Genomic DNA, 15201 nt, shown 5'->3' with positions numbered 1-15201 from the left:
GAGTGTACTATATGCACCTATTTTATAGTTCATTCATAACATTTTAGTGTGTTTCGTAACTTTTGTTCTAGAATTCATAATCTTCCAGCAGTATGATTCATAACATTTTCATTATATCTTGTAACCTTTATACGATTCGTAACTTTTTAGCAATACGATTTGTAACATTTTCTCCATAATTCATAACATTTTTAGAAATGCATATGATACATACCAAAATAAGAGGTGTGTATTGTAGTCTTTTATACATATATGTGTTTTTTGTTTTGTTAGCTTGGGGGGGGACTGCCCGCTCTGCGAGGGCACATGGGGGTGAATCCAACTCCTCATGGCTCATGTCCGATGTCCAGCCAAGTTGTTGTCATCGCCAGATAAACCGCGAGGCCACGCACAGCTATGATTTTTTTGGCATTTTCATGGAGAAATTTTTGGCTGCCAAGCGGGTATCACGTGGCGGTAACCCGTCGGCGATCTCAACTGTCCAGACGTGTTTTGGATGGTCCAGATTTATTCTCTCTTTCTTCCATCACCCCACCACTCTCTCTCTCTTTTTTCTCTAAAATTCGGACCGTCTAAAATACGTTTTGACGGATGGAATTGCCGACGGGTACCACGTGTGTGCTACCCGCCTGGCACCAAAAAAAACTTCTCATTTTAATGTGAGCGGTACGTTACGTACGTGCCTTTGACAATGAGTTGCATGTGTGACACGTGTCTTATCTCTAATTTTATCTCTACCCACCATCATCGATCGAAATACCTACATACATAATATATATATATATATATACGTATATTCGTACGTACAGACAAATGTAATTTAAATGTACATATTGAAAATCTTTATCTGAATCACGTGAAGAGGGAGGACTTTGTTATTGGTATAATCAAAGCTAGACCGTGCATGGCTCACGACAGGTTAAAAGGACTCCTGATATACGGATGGAGACAGACCATTCAAAGTATTTTCTGATAATTCGGGTGTTCGGGTTAGTTTACGTGCAAATTAATCGGCTAATTTTAAGGCTCGATTCTACCGCTTACTTGGGAGATCGGATACCCATTTAAAATTTGAGCAAAACTCCGTATAAACTGATCCGATGAAGAGAACACTTGGGAGTTGGGAGGTTTTCAAGTTTCAATAAGACAATTCAAAGTATTACCGAAATTTGAGGTTTTGGTATTGGAATACCGTATACGTTACAACCGAGAGGGACAGTCAGTTTTGAGGGGCTAGCTAGCTTTTGAAAGTGCTTTTGAGCTGGTGGCGGTTAAAGGTGTCTCTCTTAATAATTTGTCACTATCTCTGAGAGTTTGGGGAATCTGCTAGGTGGAGAGAGAGAGAGGGGGAGAGAGAGAGAGAGAAGTAATTAAAGAAATGGTTGAACGACTACAAGTGTTAAGAGAGTGATAGATGGGTAAGAGGAGGAAGAGGAGGAGGAAGAGGAGGAGGAGGGTGCGCAGTAGGTGCGGTGAATGAGAAGTAATACTAGCAGTCACGAGAAACTTGGGCTTCTACTTACCAAATTTATTCGAAAAGCCTTTTTGAATTTTGCAAATACGTACTGATGGGTTTTCTGCTTTGCCGCCTGACAAGAACATTACACCTATATATACACTAGCATACATGTACGTATATATATATTTTTTATAATTTACGTGTCCGAACGAGCTCACGAGCACCCAACTCATCGTGGGATCAATCCCGCTTACATACGTGTATGTAATATGTATGTCGTATATATTGAGTATGTTACAATTCGCGAGAATCAAATAAATACTAACTATGAAGTTCACTATAGTCATTCAACAGGAAAAATCACATGAACCACAACATAAACACAGAGTCTAAACAAATATCAAATATTGACTTTCACGGGAGAGTCTACGTACTTACAAGACTTCACATAATGGTTAGTCTCAAGTTTCGAAACAACGTAACCGACGGCCATCACGAACTGTCCACAATTTAGATTCCAAATTATTTTCCACCCAATGTGTAGGGATGACAATAGATAGGTTCGATTCACATGCTGTGATTACCGATTACAATACCCGGAATCAAACTGATAATCAACAAATATGATCTTTAGGACTGTATCATAATCAAATAGTACGGGGTAGATTAATTTTTACCCGAACACACCGTAGTGCGACATTAGGGATTAGAGTATGCTGCTTGTATATATGTAGTATTCAATCCTCATATGATTTTTTTTTACCTATCATTCTTGAATTTTTCTATTTATTTATTTCCACTCATTATCATCATTGAAAACCTTATACATGGAACCATGCACAAATCACAATTATGATACAGTCTCTACTTATAGGGAATGCAGCTTTATAAATATCTCAGGGGCATAAATGAAGTTTAACCCCCACATCTTTTCTTTCTTTTCCCTTTGGGCCTTGGGGTGAGTATTTACTCCAAACTCAGTTTCCTTACCAAACAAAACAATGCTTTATTTGATTTGTTTGTGTTATTTGTCTTTATGTGTGCAATATGCATGTGTTATTTAATTGTATTAGATGCGAATGGTAAATTGTAATCTCTTTTGTTAACGAAGTTATAATTCTTCCACTTAAAAACCATGTGTTAATATTCATCACGCTTTGTTTTATTTGTCTTACTTTAATTGGGGAGTTAAAGTTTCTCTAACTATGGTATATATATATTTTTAAGATTAGTTGAGATGCGCTTGGCCCGACACTGAGAAGAAAAATATTCATCACACCAGATAGCAGTAGAGGTGTCAAATGTGCCTTGCCAGCCCAACTCATTTAGTTTCATGCTTACCGTGCTTCGTACTGTGCCCTGTGCCGCGCCGTATCGTGCCATCTAAAACTTTGCCATGTCCGGCCCACTTTCGCGCCATGCTCATGTCGTGCTCATCTAAGATCGTGCCGTGCACCGTGCCCGTGCTAGTTCGTCTAAAACCATGCTCGTGCCGTGACGTGTTACAATTAAACGTGTCATGTCCGTGCCAGCCCGACATATTTGACACCTCCGCATAGTAGTGTTCCGGTTAATTTTCCCAAACGACAACTTAAAATAGCAGCAGGGGTCCTAGAGGAGAACCAAGTGGCTCCATTTTAACTCCATGCTGGTAGTATTCGAGTTTTCATTTTCTTCTTCAAAATTCGAACTCCAATCACTCTGCCCATTCTTTATATCTGTTCTCAATCTGGTACCACAATAAACAGCAACCTCACATCAGCAGAGGAGAGACATGCAACCAAGCGGTAATGCCATGACTTGGACTGAAAGAGACGAAGCAGAACAAGAAGATGCCGTTTCTTGGACAAAGAACAGCAACAACCACCAAGCAGATTCCAAGGATAACAGCAACATGAATCCTTCTCTCTCTACCTTCAAATCCATCCTCGAAACCGGTTGGTACACAAACCCATCTCACTTCCAAACCGTCTCAAACCCCCACCAAGATTTCAAAGACACCAACATCACCTTCTGCTCCAACCCAACTTTCCAACCCGAAAACCTAATGCTACAGCCAATGGATTCCTCCTCCTCCTGCTCCCCCTCACAAGCATTCAACTTCGACCCGTTATCACAACCTTGCTTTTCTTCTCTCAATGCCATATCTAACAGCCCTTTTGACAGTGGCTTTGATTTGGGCGGCTGTGACCCTAGTTTCCTAGCAAATCTCAGTTCTAATTCCCCTGTTTTCATGGGTCTTAACCCACAAATTGAGATGGGAAACAATTCCCAACTGAGTCAGCTGAGTTCGAATTCCGAGTTAACCCATTTGCTCCCGATGCCTAACAACAACGCCTTAATCAGCGGAGGCTTTGGTCAAAACGACTTCGAGGGTTTTGGAGATGCTCTGTTTTTAAACAGGTCTAGTAGTAATAAGGTTTTGAGGCCTCTTGAGGTTTCTCCACCAGTCGGAGCACAGCCCACTCTCTTTCAGAAGAGAGCTGCTTTGCGACAGAGCTCCAACGAATTGGGTAATTTGGGAATTTCGGAGTTGAGAAGTGATGGGATTTGGGGGAAGAGAGAGAGTGTTGTTGGGGAATTGAGTAAGAAGAGGAAGAGAAAAGAGGAGGAGGAATTTGAAGAGGGGAGCATTGATGGGTCGGGTCTTGATTTGGATTCGGATGAGTTTGTTGAGAATGATTATAAGGGGGATGAGAATGGGGGTGATAATGGTGGGAATAACTCGAATGCTAATAGTAGTGTTACTGGTGGAGATCAGAAGGGGAAGAAGAAGGGGTTGCCGGCGAAGAATTTGATGGCGGAGAGGCGGCGGAGGAAGAAGCTTAATGATAGGTTGTACATGCTTAGGTCTGTTGTCCCCAGGATCAGCAAGGTATACTTCAAAACTCCCGTACTAGGTCACATAATGCTCCGTAGTACCCTTTTGATTGTGCTCTTAATCCTTTCTCTTGCGAATTTTAGTAGCTTGGAATCTTTTCTCTAATGCTTTGATGCTCGCGCTCCTGCGTGCACACTTCAGCTTCTTTTTCTGGTGGACTTTAATTTTTTTTATTATATGCATGCCTTCATTGTCTTCACAAGTTCATCTCAGTACTTAGTTTCTAGTATGTTGCTTTGTGCTCTAGTTCTATGTTTCGGTTGCAAGGGCTATTAGATGAACCAAGTTACTTGAGCTCGATTATGTTCGGCTTGTTTAAAGCTTGTTCAAAGTAGAACCAACATCAAACACGTTTTTTAAAACTCAAAAATTAAGCTCGAGCAAATCACTGCTCAGCTTGATATAGGTTGTACTGTTGGAAAGCACCAAGGCACTTGACTCTGACTTGTGATCAGAGCAATTTAAGCTAGTTTGTGAGCATCTCGAATGGTAAATAAACTGTTGGAACACTTTAATTCTGGTAATTACACCAACACAAACCAAGATCGAGTATTTTACAGTTGGCCTCAACTCGCCTCGATTACGATCCGGCGTGTCACTTTTTGCCATATTCATATAATCGTCCTCGTTTTATTGCATTGGTAGTTCTGTGGTTTGGCATGCAGAAATAAGCATTTTGGGCTGGCCTCTGAACATCTTAAGATGTTGTTCAAGAAAATAAGTAGAACGACATTGATTGGTTTTCTTTGTGCAGTCACAGCTTTTTTCTTTGGGCGCTTTGAGACCTTTATCAAAAGAATTCCTAAATTCCTAATCATTTTGCACAACTGACAGTTCTCACTTTGTCTGCAGATGGACAGAGCTTCAATACTTGGGGATGCCATTGAATACTTGAAGGAGCTTCTGCAAAGGATCAATGATCTCCATAACGAACTCGAGGCAACTCCACCTGGTTCTTTGCTGCAACCAGCAACAAGCTTCAATCCGTTGACACCTACCCTCCCATATCGTGTCAAGGACGAACTAGGTCCGAGCTCATTGCCCAGCCCTAAAAATCAACCTGCAAGGGTAAGATTCATTTGATTAGGCTCCTAGGGTTGGACTATGGGAAGGGGGAAGGGGTTTTGTTTAGGCTTGTTTAGTTGCTTCATTTTAATGATGTACGTTTCATAGATTCTTGCCTTCTCATTTATCGTTTTGCCTCTGAGTGCTCATAAATGTTGTGTATTCAGTCCGGTTCCTAGCAATATGTTCTTATTTTATAATGACAGCAAAGGTTAGAAAATGAAAACAGTTTGTGAATACTCTCTCTCGTTTCTGGTACTTGGTGAGAACTTGCGCCTTTTAAACCATTTTTCTGGACAATGGTTTAAGAGAAGAAACAACAATTTTGGGAGAGTATAGAATGTTTTCTGTAGCTATAGAGACGTCAAACTGTTTCTTTTCAAGGGTCTTTGCCAGCCATTCCTTTTGTGTCTCTGTTAAGTGGTAATTATGAACTGTTTGGAATTTTATGAACCCGTCCCGAGGACCTGGGACCAAGTCATCTGTGACTTTAACTTCAGTTGTTGTGTCAATATCATGACCTCAAAACAGATGAAATGAAACATGCATGCAGGGGCTCAAAATGGGTGTCGAGTACATATGCCTTTTGTAAATTGTCAATGATGCAGTGAGAGAGCGCACCCATAAAAAGAACACAAAGAACATAGATGGGGATAGGATTTACTGTATGTTTGGCTAATTTTTACATGGATGTCATTTTCTATAACTCAGTTTGTGACCTGTTCAACCCAATGCCGAAGAATGAGTTGTTCATGTCCTACTGTTAATCATATGGTTACATAGCTGATAGGACACAGCACATCATATCCAGTTGGAATATCCAATGAATGGTCCTTCCATGGAGTACTTTGATATTGTACTCTTATATGAAATGCACAGTGCTGATTGTGTTATCAAACAATTTCTTGGGAGACCATTGCCTTCAAACATGGATTCTTTGCTATGCAAGGCCTTATTAGCTTAGTTGTGGGTGTAGTGGTAGTAACGTTGCAACCAGAGACATCAAAAAACTTTTGGTCTGGGGTTTGACTTCTACCCACGTCCTACAATTCTAGTGTTAGGCCAGTCCGTACCGGCTTTGCCCAAGCTTTAATTGAAGGTGGATTGGTCCCCAGATTAGTCAGTCCACTGGGCCAGATGCCGAGTTTTCAAGAGAATATGTGGTAGTAGTATGGCATGGTTAGATTGTATCCCTTAATGTTTCTAATATTTGGCTTTGTGTTGGTAACTTTTGAAATTCTCTCTTAAATTGAATGCTGTAGGTTGAGGTAAGATTAAGAGAAGGGAGGACTGTCAACATCCACATGTTCTGTGGCGGCCGACCGGGCCTCTTGCTCTCCACTATGAGGGCTCTGGACAACCTTGGGCTGGATATTCAGCAAGCCGTCATCAGCTGCTTCAATGGGTTTGCTTTGGATGTATTTAAAGCTGAGGTATAGACCTGAATCTGTGATTATCCTTGAAGCTTCGTGTGCTTCTACGCAAATATAATCATTTACGTGTTCAACTGCTAGTTGATGCAGTGGTTTATTACCAAATGTCCCCCACATGCCAAGAGCTTGTATCCCTTTCCACATCTGTATTTGTGGAGGAGCTCATATTTTATGGGAACCTACGTTGAAGGAGTTCCCCAGCCATTCTGATATAACATATGACCAACTTTACATACGTACTCATTGCTCCCCGTAAATCCTTTCCTACAATTACTTACATAGGCATAAAGATGATTATAGAACAAACTAGCAATCCCACCAGGAGAAAATTTCTCGGGAAGATTGGGCCACCTAATGACTAATGGATTAGAATCAAAATGCCAATGATGTACGAAAGCAAGAGGGTAGTGTTACATGAAAAAACCTCTTTCCTCACTGGGTTCTGCTGTCAAGTTTCTTCTTCTATCACATCATCGGCATGGCTGTGTCTGTGGGCTGCAAAGTGTATCTAATTCATATTCTGCTGTTGGAGAAAATAATCTTCCTCGCTTTCTGCTCTGTAATAGTGGCCAAATCAAGATATCATTTCTTTGCTTGGATTTTTAACCCACTGTGGTGTATCTTTTAGGTTCTTTTGATTTTATCACCCCAATCTGGTGTTCTAAAGGTTGATGATCTGCTTTATTGTGTATTATCAGCAATGCAGGGAAGGCCCAGAACTCCCACCAGAGCAAATCAAAGCAGTACTTCTGGATTCAGCTGGTTTCCTGATTTAGCTCTGCTCCTGCATTTTGCAAAAAGGCAAGGGAGACGCGATGTGATAGTCCGAAGTGGAACAGGCTTCAATCTGGTTGGTAAGCAAGATAGATCCAAGTAGGTCATCGGATGTTCGAAAAGGTCCTTTAGGTTGGATGATCAGTATGGTAAATCTCTCATAATGCTTTGAAGTATGTACTCGAAGCAGTGACTTTAATTAACATTTCCTGATTTTGAATAAATTTGTTTGTTCTACATTGTCGTGGGCTTTTGATGCTTGTTTTGCGGTTATTTGCAATGCATTCTTCTACCCCAGATATTATTTCTGCAAGTATTTATGTTCAACCATTGGAGTTGCATTACCGGCTATCACTATCCTTCCCTTCATTCTTCATTTTCTGCGTTGTGCTTTCCAATCCTTTTCCTCCCCCTGAAGTCCAAAACACATTCCAAGTGAAACTAGTGAAATTACAATTTACTGTGGGTAGCGGTTATTGAACCTGCCTTCTTACTACAAGATTGGATAAAGGTCTAGCCTACCATCTACTGCATCTAATATGGCTGGAGGCTGTTAAGTGTACTGATGATGTAATGGTGGAATATTGGTACATGCAATGAGCTCCTATATTACACCATAACATATGTGTCAATCGTATTAAGACGCTCACGTGTGGAAACCACATTTGAGTACCACCCGATATTGCGTCTTACATACACTGATCACTTGTGTTGCATGAAGTTTACCAGATAACGGGGTTACTACCATAAAAGGTGCACACAGGCCATACATGAAGTCGAACACTGGCTTTGCAGTTGTGGCCTGGTTTAATTAGAGAACTAAAAGCTGGACATAAAATGGCAGGCTTCTGCGGTCAAACAACATGGGCTTCCAAATATTTCATTGTCCAAAACCAAGCACGGGCTTTCGTATAATTTTATGAGCCCATGGTCAAATAATAGCCTTAACAATATAGCCATATAGTATGGTAAATGTGACCACAACAAATTGTAAAGAACGCATCTTTGAGATCAAACCATCTCAGTAATAAGTGTAGTAAGCGTAGTGGCCCTACGATACTATGTAGTAAATGGTATGTAAACTCAGTTTTTGTGGTAAGTAGTATTTTGATTGTTTTGGCTGAAAAATAATAGAACCGTCTCGTTTTTTTTTGCAAATTCACTTTACTTTTCGTGGGGAGTTTTGATCTAACGACCGTGATTTATGTATTTTTCAATCTAAAGGTCCATATTCAATGGGATCATGCTCCCATATCACTTGGGAGCTTTGCATAAATTTTCTAGTAACAAGGGATCTTCATTTTTTTTTTTTTATAACTTGAAGTTCGAGCCAATTTATGCGCACCTCAACTAATTTCTCCGGCAATGCAGTTAACGTGGAGCAAAAATTGATTTCTTTCCCCCCATAGCAATGAAAAGTTAAGGATTTCCAATTGAAAGTGATTTGGGACTTTTAATGGCGTGAAGTTATTTTTTTCCAACCCAGCAAATTTCGTGAGACGATGATCTTGGTTTTTATGGAATAAAAGCGAAAATTAGTTTAATGGGACAATAAGGCGTAATCACGCTGGCAATATTAAAAAACGGAAATGAGCGAAAAAATGATTTTATTTGGCTCAAAGTAATTGCAAATTCATGAATATGACTCTCTTTTCATTCCCGCCTTCCTTGATAGTATAGGGCCTTCTGAGTTTCCAAGTACGGAGTATAAAATAAATCACCATTTCTTGTCAAAATATTTGGTGGTTTAGGTGATACCTGTTACTGTAATTGCAAAAAAGGTGACTGAAGGAGATGAAGTAAAAGAAGAGTGCTAAAGAGAAGTGCAAAATGGAGGTACCCATATCCCTTTTTTCTCCCCACTTCACATCACACTTTCCTCTCTTAATTGTTTTTATCTCATTTGGTGAATTGCCTTCAACCGTATATACCCATTTGGATTGTGGAAAAATGGATGAGAAAGGAAAAGAAAGAATAAATGTTCGCCAAGGACTTGAGGTTTGCACCCTTGTAAGGACCCGTGCCAACAAACTTGCTAAGTCTTAGTCTAAATATGTGACTCAAAAGATTAATTTCGAGTTATACAGTAACTGGTCGCAATTTGTTATATACTGATTCATTTTCAATTTATGCAACGATGTGGGATGTGGGATTGATCGTGCTCAAGTGGGTTCTCACATTTAGGTTCAAAACTATCGACTCCTTTGGGGTATGTTTATACAGAGCAAACTTTAAATGGGACCTCTGCAAGTGGAGGTGAGATTGGTCACTCGGGATTTGTCGAGGTGTGCGTAAGTTGGCTCAGACACCGGAGTTGTCAAAAAAAAGAAATTTTCACTTGTTTAGATCCAAAAGAGATGAGAAATGATGAAAAAATTAGTCCTCTATTTGCCATTTTGTTTCCCTCTCGATATTTGCTGGGAAGTCTTAACCCTTCTTTTTACTCGATCTCCCTTTCTCACCAAGGGTTGAATGAACAAGTTTTGCTCTTCTCCATTAGTTTCACTCTTCTGCTAATGGGTGATTAATAATTGGGAAGGAATGGATAATAACGGAAAAATTAGAGGATTTGTTACAGAATAATCTGGTTGTGTTGGGGTCTTTCACTTTTAAAACAACGCCATGGCTGATTCAAATTTTGCTCTATCGCTTGCTAACTCTCTGTTTGGTTGTTCAGAAAAGTAAAACAGAAGAAAATGGTTGGAAGTATGGAGAGGTTTAGATAATAAAACAAGACATGCTGATGTCTAAATACTACAGTATAAAACCTGATAGTGAAGTCATCAACTGAATTGTCATTCGAGGAGCATTGGTTTCAGGAAAAGAAGCAAAGTTTTGACCATATGTTAAGGGAATTGATATTCGCGCTCCAAGATTTACTGCATGCGCTCTATTTTTGGTTTTTACACTGTGATGTTGCTAGCAACATCACAGTGTAAAAACAAAATATACACTGATGTTGCCAGCAACATCACAGTATAAAAACAAAAAGGTGGAGCGCCTGCAGTAAATCTTGGAGCGCGAAAATCAGTTCCCTATGTTGTTAATATGTTTTTTTTTTAGTTCAGCAGTGTTGGACATATTCCACATTGATCACCTAAGTTACCCAAACTTGGTTAATATTATCTGAAGGCTACTGTATCTATTGCCAATTGATTTTAGGTTGGATGCATTCAAGAAATCTTTATGGTATCAAAGTTAGGACCTAGGTGGCCTCCCTTGGGTCAAGTCTCTGGCCGAGCAACTTTCTCACCTCATCAATCCATACGCATGAACGCCCACGTGTTGTCGGACTACACGTGAGGTGGAGTGTTAAATTTGTCCAACATCGCTTAGCTTAGCCATCCAAACTTAGTCAGTAAGGCTACTCTAATCGATGCATCTGTGAAATCTCACAAGCAGAAATGGGAAACTTGTTAAATTTGTCTGTCTTATAACAGTGGTGTATCTGCTGCACATTGATGTTAATGTTTCTTTCATTTTGGTGTTCTTTTTCCTTTAACTTTCTTCTATGGGTTGTCAAAAATTGCATTCATCCATTTCGTGCTTGAACTCTACACTCACCCACTTTTTGCCACGTTAGCGGGCTTGGTATGGGAGAGGTACATACACAAGTTGTCGGTTCATTGCATTCTACTCTTCAACAGTGATCACTTTGTCGATCTTTGCCAATGGGAAGTAAGCTTCAAGCCTAATCATGTAAATCCTTCTGTTTTTTTGTGTGATTGCTCTGGTTCCTGACTGAATTTCTGATTTCATCATAACAGATGCAATCACCAATCACTCGCTATCTGATTCAGGTTGCATACACTTTTATTTAATTCCGCAGGTAGTATATACTAATATGTACATGGAAGGGTTTGTTAGATTTGGTTGAGTATCCTCTCATCGACTTACTCGTTAGGGTTGCACGCCACATTTTGACCCCACCGTTTTAACTTTATGTATTAGGCAGTGCAATTTGAGATGAATAAACAGATGTCAGAACCTTCAACAACTGGGATTCAAACTGAAGTCTGCGATCTTTGTATAAATCATGACATGCTGTTCAGCAATTGGGAGGCATCAGACTTCCCTCCAAGCAGGGTCCGATATACTAAATTAAAGGAAGAACTGATAGCAATTATGGCCTTGGGTGAAGAAAGGTCCATTGAGTTCTCAGTAGCTTCTGACGGTGATGTAAACGTGGAGGACGAGGCTGGGAGGTTAAAGAAAGAGATGGATATCACCATACAGGAAGTTGAAGAATCATTCAAAGCAATATGAGGCGTGTGCTGGGACCCAACTCATGTTTGCAAATGGTGATATATGGTCTTGGTAGCATGGAGTATAGCTATATCTCACAATATCAACTTGCCCTAGTCATATTGTTGAAACGTGATTTTTCGCATTGGATTGGAGGGGTTGAAGTGTTTGATCCAATGATGTCTCCTGCTGATTGTAAGGTCGTGGAGATGTTTGGATGCAGTGTTCTTGCCATTAATGAGCAATGTAAGAGACAGGTTGAGAAACCGACATTGTTCTTTTTGCCATATCTAGACAATGACCTTGTGGGGAACTTGTTGGAGGCAAATTGGTGTCCTACCAGGCTAAACAAGATGGTTGTACTAAGCAACAGCTTGGAAGAAATGGCAGGAGGATGCCGGAATTTCTCAAAAAAGTTTGTTTCAAATGGAAAGATTTACTCAACCGTCTACGGGAGAGATTAGAGTATGTTGGAGCCATCAAGAAGCATATGACAGAGGTAAAGATCGACAGAGGTTACAGTCGGGTAGTTAATGGGTTTTCGTGGCATTTCTTCCACTTGGATTTAGACCTTAACTTGGAGAACTTGTTGCCTGGTAATATTTCATGTCATTCTTCTCGTTGTTATTGCTACTTGTAACATTTCTATGTAGTTTGGTCTTCAAATAGAATGGCCATTCACCTAAAATGGTCTGTGATGATTCTTTTAACAAACCCAACGTCAAAAAGAGCATCCGACGGGAATGATCATTTCATTCCAGTCAACGAAACACTACCCGTTATCCTTATCCTGCATGTTTGTCTTTGTCAATAGGTGATCCTCCAATGGATGTAAGACTGAAGTCAAGAAGGCTCGACAAGCGTCCGTGTGACTATAGACTTCTGAGAAAGTAACGAAGTTAACACCATTCCAAATACTTCATATTTGTAACCAACATGGTATCTACTCTAAATTTTTCCTCTGAGCATAATGCCAGTACTAACTTTCGTAATATCATGTAGCTTGGAAGAACAATACGTTATGGAACCGTTCCAAAACACTGACCCTTCTGTCTATTGTTGGACCGAAATGGATTTTACGTATCGCAATACTCGTAGAATGCATTGCTTTTGGAGGCCGCCTCATGCTGGTTGGGTCAAGCTGAATTTCAGCGGAAAATGCACAAGTGATGGTGGAAATGCACCAGCGGGATTTGGTGGAATCTTCCGCAATGAACATGGGAGTTGTTTGGCTATGTATAGTGGCAGCATTGGGGGAGCGGATACGGTGGTTGCAAATGCAGAGGCACTGAGGCAAGGATTGAGATGTTTGCAATACTTGTTTTCTCCCGTTAGAAAATTGATCATGGAGGGAGATGATGTCCGCATTATCAGGTGGATGAACGGTGGCCCTGAGCCACCGACGAGAGTTGCTGAAGCATTGTCTGAGATTTTCGAGCTGTCGGCGGGGATAGAGCCCGTGATTCGACATGTTTACGAGGAAGCTAATTCAATGGCAATTGAGTTGGCAAAGAGAGGCACGGGGCTTCCGAATCTTCGTGTTTGGGTATCTCCATCACTTGAGGATCTGTTTGCTTGAAGCAGTCTATAGCCAGGGCCATTAGAAACACCATTGCTTTGGTTTGATATATATGATACTTTTGCATTGAAAAGGCTGGAACGGGGGATGGAGTTGTGCAGGGGTACACAGCACCGTGCCGTGCACCATCGGAACCGTCTGTTCGGCGATCCAATGGTCTATTGGATTGCCGAACGGACGGCTCGGATTTGTGCACCGCCTGCACAGCACCATCCCCGTTTCCGAAAGGGCTTTAGAATTATGTTGTATTTAGTTTTTTCCATGAGCTATGGCCTGTTGGTTTTGGTAAATCTAACACAGAACAATCAAGATTGATCAATGTACACAACAAATGAAGAAGGTTAAAAAGATCCTTGCTTGAATGATGTCTCAGAGCAGCATTTTGTTCCAGTTGTTACCGTTTCATGAGCTCTAGTATGAATTTTTATTTATTCTCCTTTATTTATTTAATCCTTTGCGCACAAACTTTACTTTTTAGATTCTAGATTGGAACTATAAAAGTGTTCGTGGGATGTGTGTATAATACACTCAAAGTTCAAAAAGCTCATTCTGGGGTGATTTATGAATTTCCCATCGTTCAGTTTATTCTTTATCAGAAAACCTATCAGTACCGACGAGAAATGTATGGAAATCGTACCGACGGCCGCGCCAGGCCGTCTCCGGCCACCGGACGGCCGATCCGAGTCCGAGTCGTCTAAAAATTCTAAAAAAAAAAAATGAGGGGGTCTACGCGAGAATCAACGGCATCCGATGTGTGTAGGGTACTTGATCTAAACACCCTTTTTTCGTGTATACAGGACGGCTCGGATCGGCTGTTCAGTGGCCGGAGACGGCCCGGTGCGACCGTCGGTACGATTTTCCTACGCTACTCGTCGGTACTTATAGCAGCTCTCTTTAGTTTTTTATAATGCCAAAAATCAATGCATAATGACTTTCCAAACAGCTAGAATTCGAAAATGCAAGATTGATTAATGGGGGGCCAAACAGGTACTTTGTGCAAAACTATACGTTGATCTTTCTGTTTCGATAGAAAGTTAATCGAGGTATACGTAAACCAGTTCAGCCATCAATTGTTATAAGGAAAGATAATGTTTGCCACTCCTACTTTTTTTTTAATCCTAATAATAAAACTAAATCGTGGCCTCTCGAATGTTTTTTCTTTTTCCGATCCCACCCTCTCCTGTGAAATGATAGGCCAATTATATTGTTCCATTAGTGGAGTCTGACTGGGGAGAAAAAATCTAAGAAATCACCAAATAATGGGATCTGATCGGTCTTTTTGTTCACTGTCGGCTGGTTGCTTGCCTTTCTATATTCCACAACAACGCTGCTACTTGCACAGCAAAGGCTGCACAGCAGCCGTGCACAGACCAGTTTTGCGCCCGTCTCGGGTCTCGCAAAGATGATCGGAGCCGCTCATTTTGTTCAAAATACTTCGTTTATGGTCCCTGTAAAAAATCACCTAAATCCGATATCGGGAAGGGTGTTTACGAATCATCTAACTTTGCTTCAAAATTTAGCCATTTTGAACAAAATGAGCGGCTCCGATCATCTTTGCGAGACCCGAGACGGGCGCAAAACTAGTCTGTGCACGGCTACTGTGCAGCCTTTGCTGTGCAAGCAGACTTTCTGATTCCACAATCCCCACCAACGTCTAAACAGGGCAAAAACCAAAAAAAACGAATGGAGATGGTGTTGTGTAGTGGTGTGCGCAGAACTGTAGTGTGCACCTCCGAGCCGCCGGATGCATTCGGATCGTGCATCC

The 15201-nt window shown here is 40.8% G+C and overlaps 3 protein-coding genes across 3 annotated transcripts; all 3 read left to right on the top strand.

Annotated features, from left to right (window-relative positions):
* The first annotated feature begins 3049 nt into the window (after positions 1-3049).
* Positions 3050-7851, top strand: LOC131298446 (transcription factor ICE1-like). Its single transcript, XM_058323921.1, has 4 exons — positions 3050-4334; positions 5193-5408; positions 6668-6838; positions 7537-7851. The coding sequence occupies exons 1-4, from the start codon at positions 3234-3236 to the stop codon at positions 7612-7614; spliced, it is 1566 nt and encodes a 521-aa protein (XP_058179904.1). The 5' UTR covers positions 3050-3233; the 3' UTR covers positions 7615-7851.
* A 1489-nt stretch (positions 7852-9340) lies between these two features.
* On the top strand, positions 9341-11878 carry LOC131336321 (uncharacterized). The gene is made up of 2 exons (XM_058372110.1): positions 9341-9448; positions 11564-11878. The coding sequence occupies exons 1-2, from the start codon at positions 9443-9445 to the stop codon at positions 11876-11878; spliced, it is 321 nt and encodes a 106-aa protein (XP_058228093.1). The 5' UTR covers positions 9341-9442.
* Positions 11879-12250: 372 nt separating this feature from the next.
* LOC131298454 (uncharacterized) lies at positions 12251-13746 on the top strand. Its single transcript, XM_058323931.1, has 3 exons — positions 12251-12453; positions 12672-12747; positions 12860-13746. Exons 1-3 carry the CDS (start codon positions 12252-12254, stop codon positions 13434-13436), a joined length of 855 nt encoding a protein of 284 aa, XP_058179914.1. The 5' UTR covers position 12251; the 3' UTR covers positions 13437-13746.
* Positions 13747-15201: the final 1455 nt, after the last annotated feature.

This window comes from Rhododendron vialii, chromosome 8a (genome assembly GCF_030253575.1).
Source record: "Rhododendron vialii isolate Sample 1 chromosome 8a, ASM3025357v1".
NCBI lineage: Eukaryota > Viridiplantae > Streptophyta > Magnoliopsida > Ericales > Ericaceae > Rhododendron > Rhododendron vialii.
Note: the sequence above shows the minus strand (reverse complement) of the source record. Positions and strands in the feature narration are given on the sequence as shown.

Bases quoted from the DNA above. Each gene is read 5' to 3' on its own strand.
- LOC131298446 (XM_058323921.1), top strand. From the start codon at position 3,234: ATGCAACCAAGCGGTAATGCCATGACTTGGACTGAAAGAGACGAAGCA. The intron at 4,335-5,192 runs GTATACTTCAAA...CTTTGTCTGCAG, and splicing joins TTGTCCCCAGGATCAGCAAG to ATGGACAGAGCTTCAATACT. The intron at 6,839-7,536 runs GTATAGACCTGA...GTGTATTATCAG, and splicing joins TGGATGTATTTAAAGCTGAG to CAATGCAGGGAAGGCCCAGA.
- LOC131298454 (XM_058323931.1), top strand. From the start codon at position 12,252: ATGCCGGAATTTCTCAAAAAAGTTTGTTTCAAATGGAAAGATTTACTC. The intron at 12,454-12,671 runs GTAATATTTCAT...CTTTGTCAATAG, and splicing joins CTTGGAGAACTTGTTGCCTG to GTGATCCTCCAATGGATGTA. The intron at 12,748-12,859 runs GTAACGAAGTTA...AATATCATGTAG, and splicing joins GACTATAGACTTCTGAGAAA to CTTGGAAGAACAATACGTTA.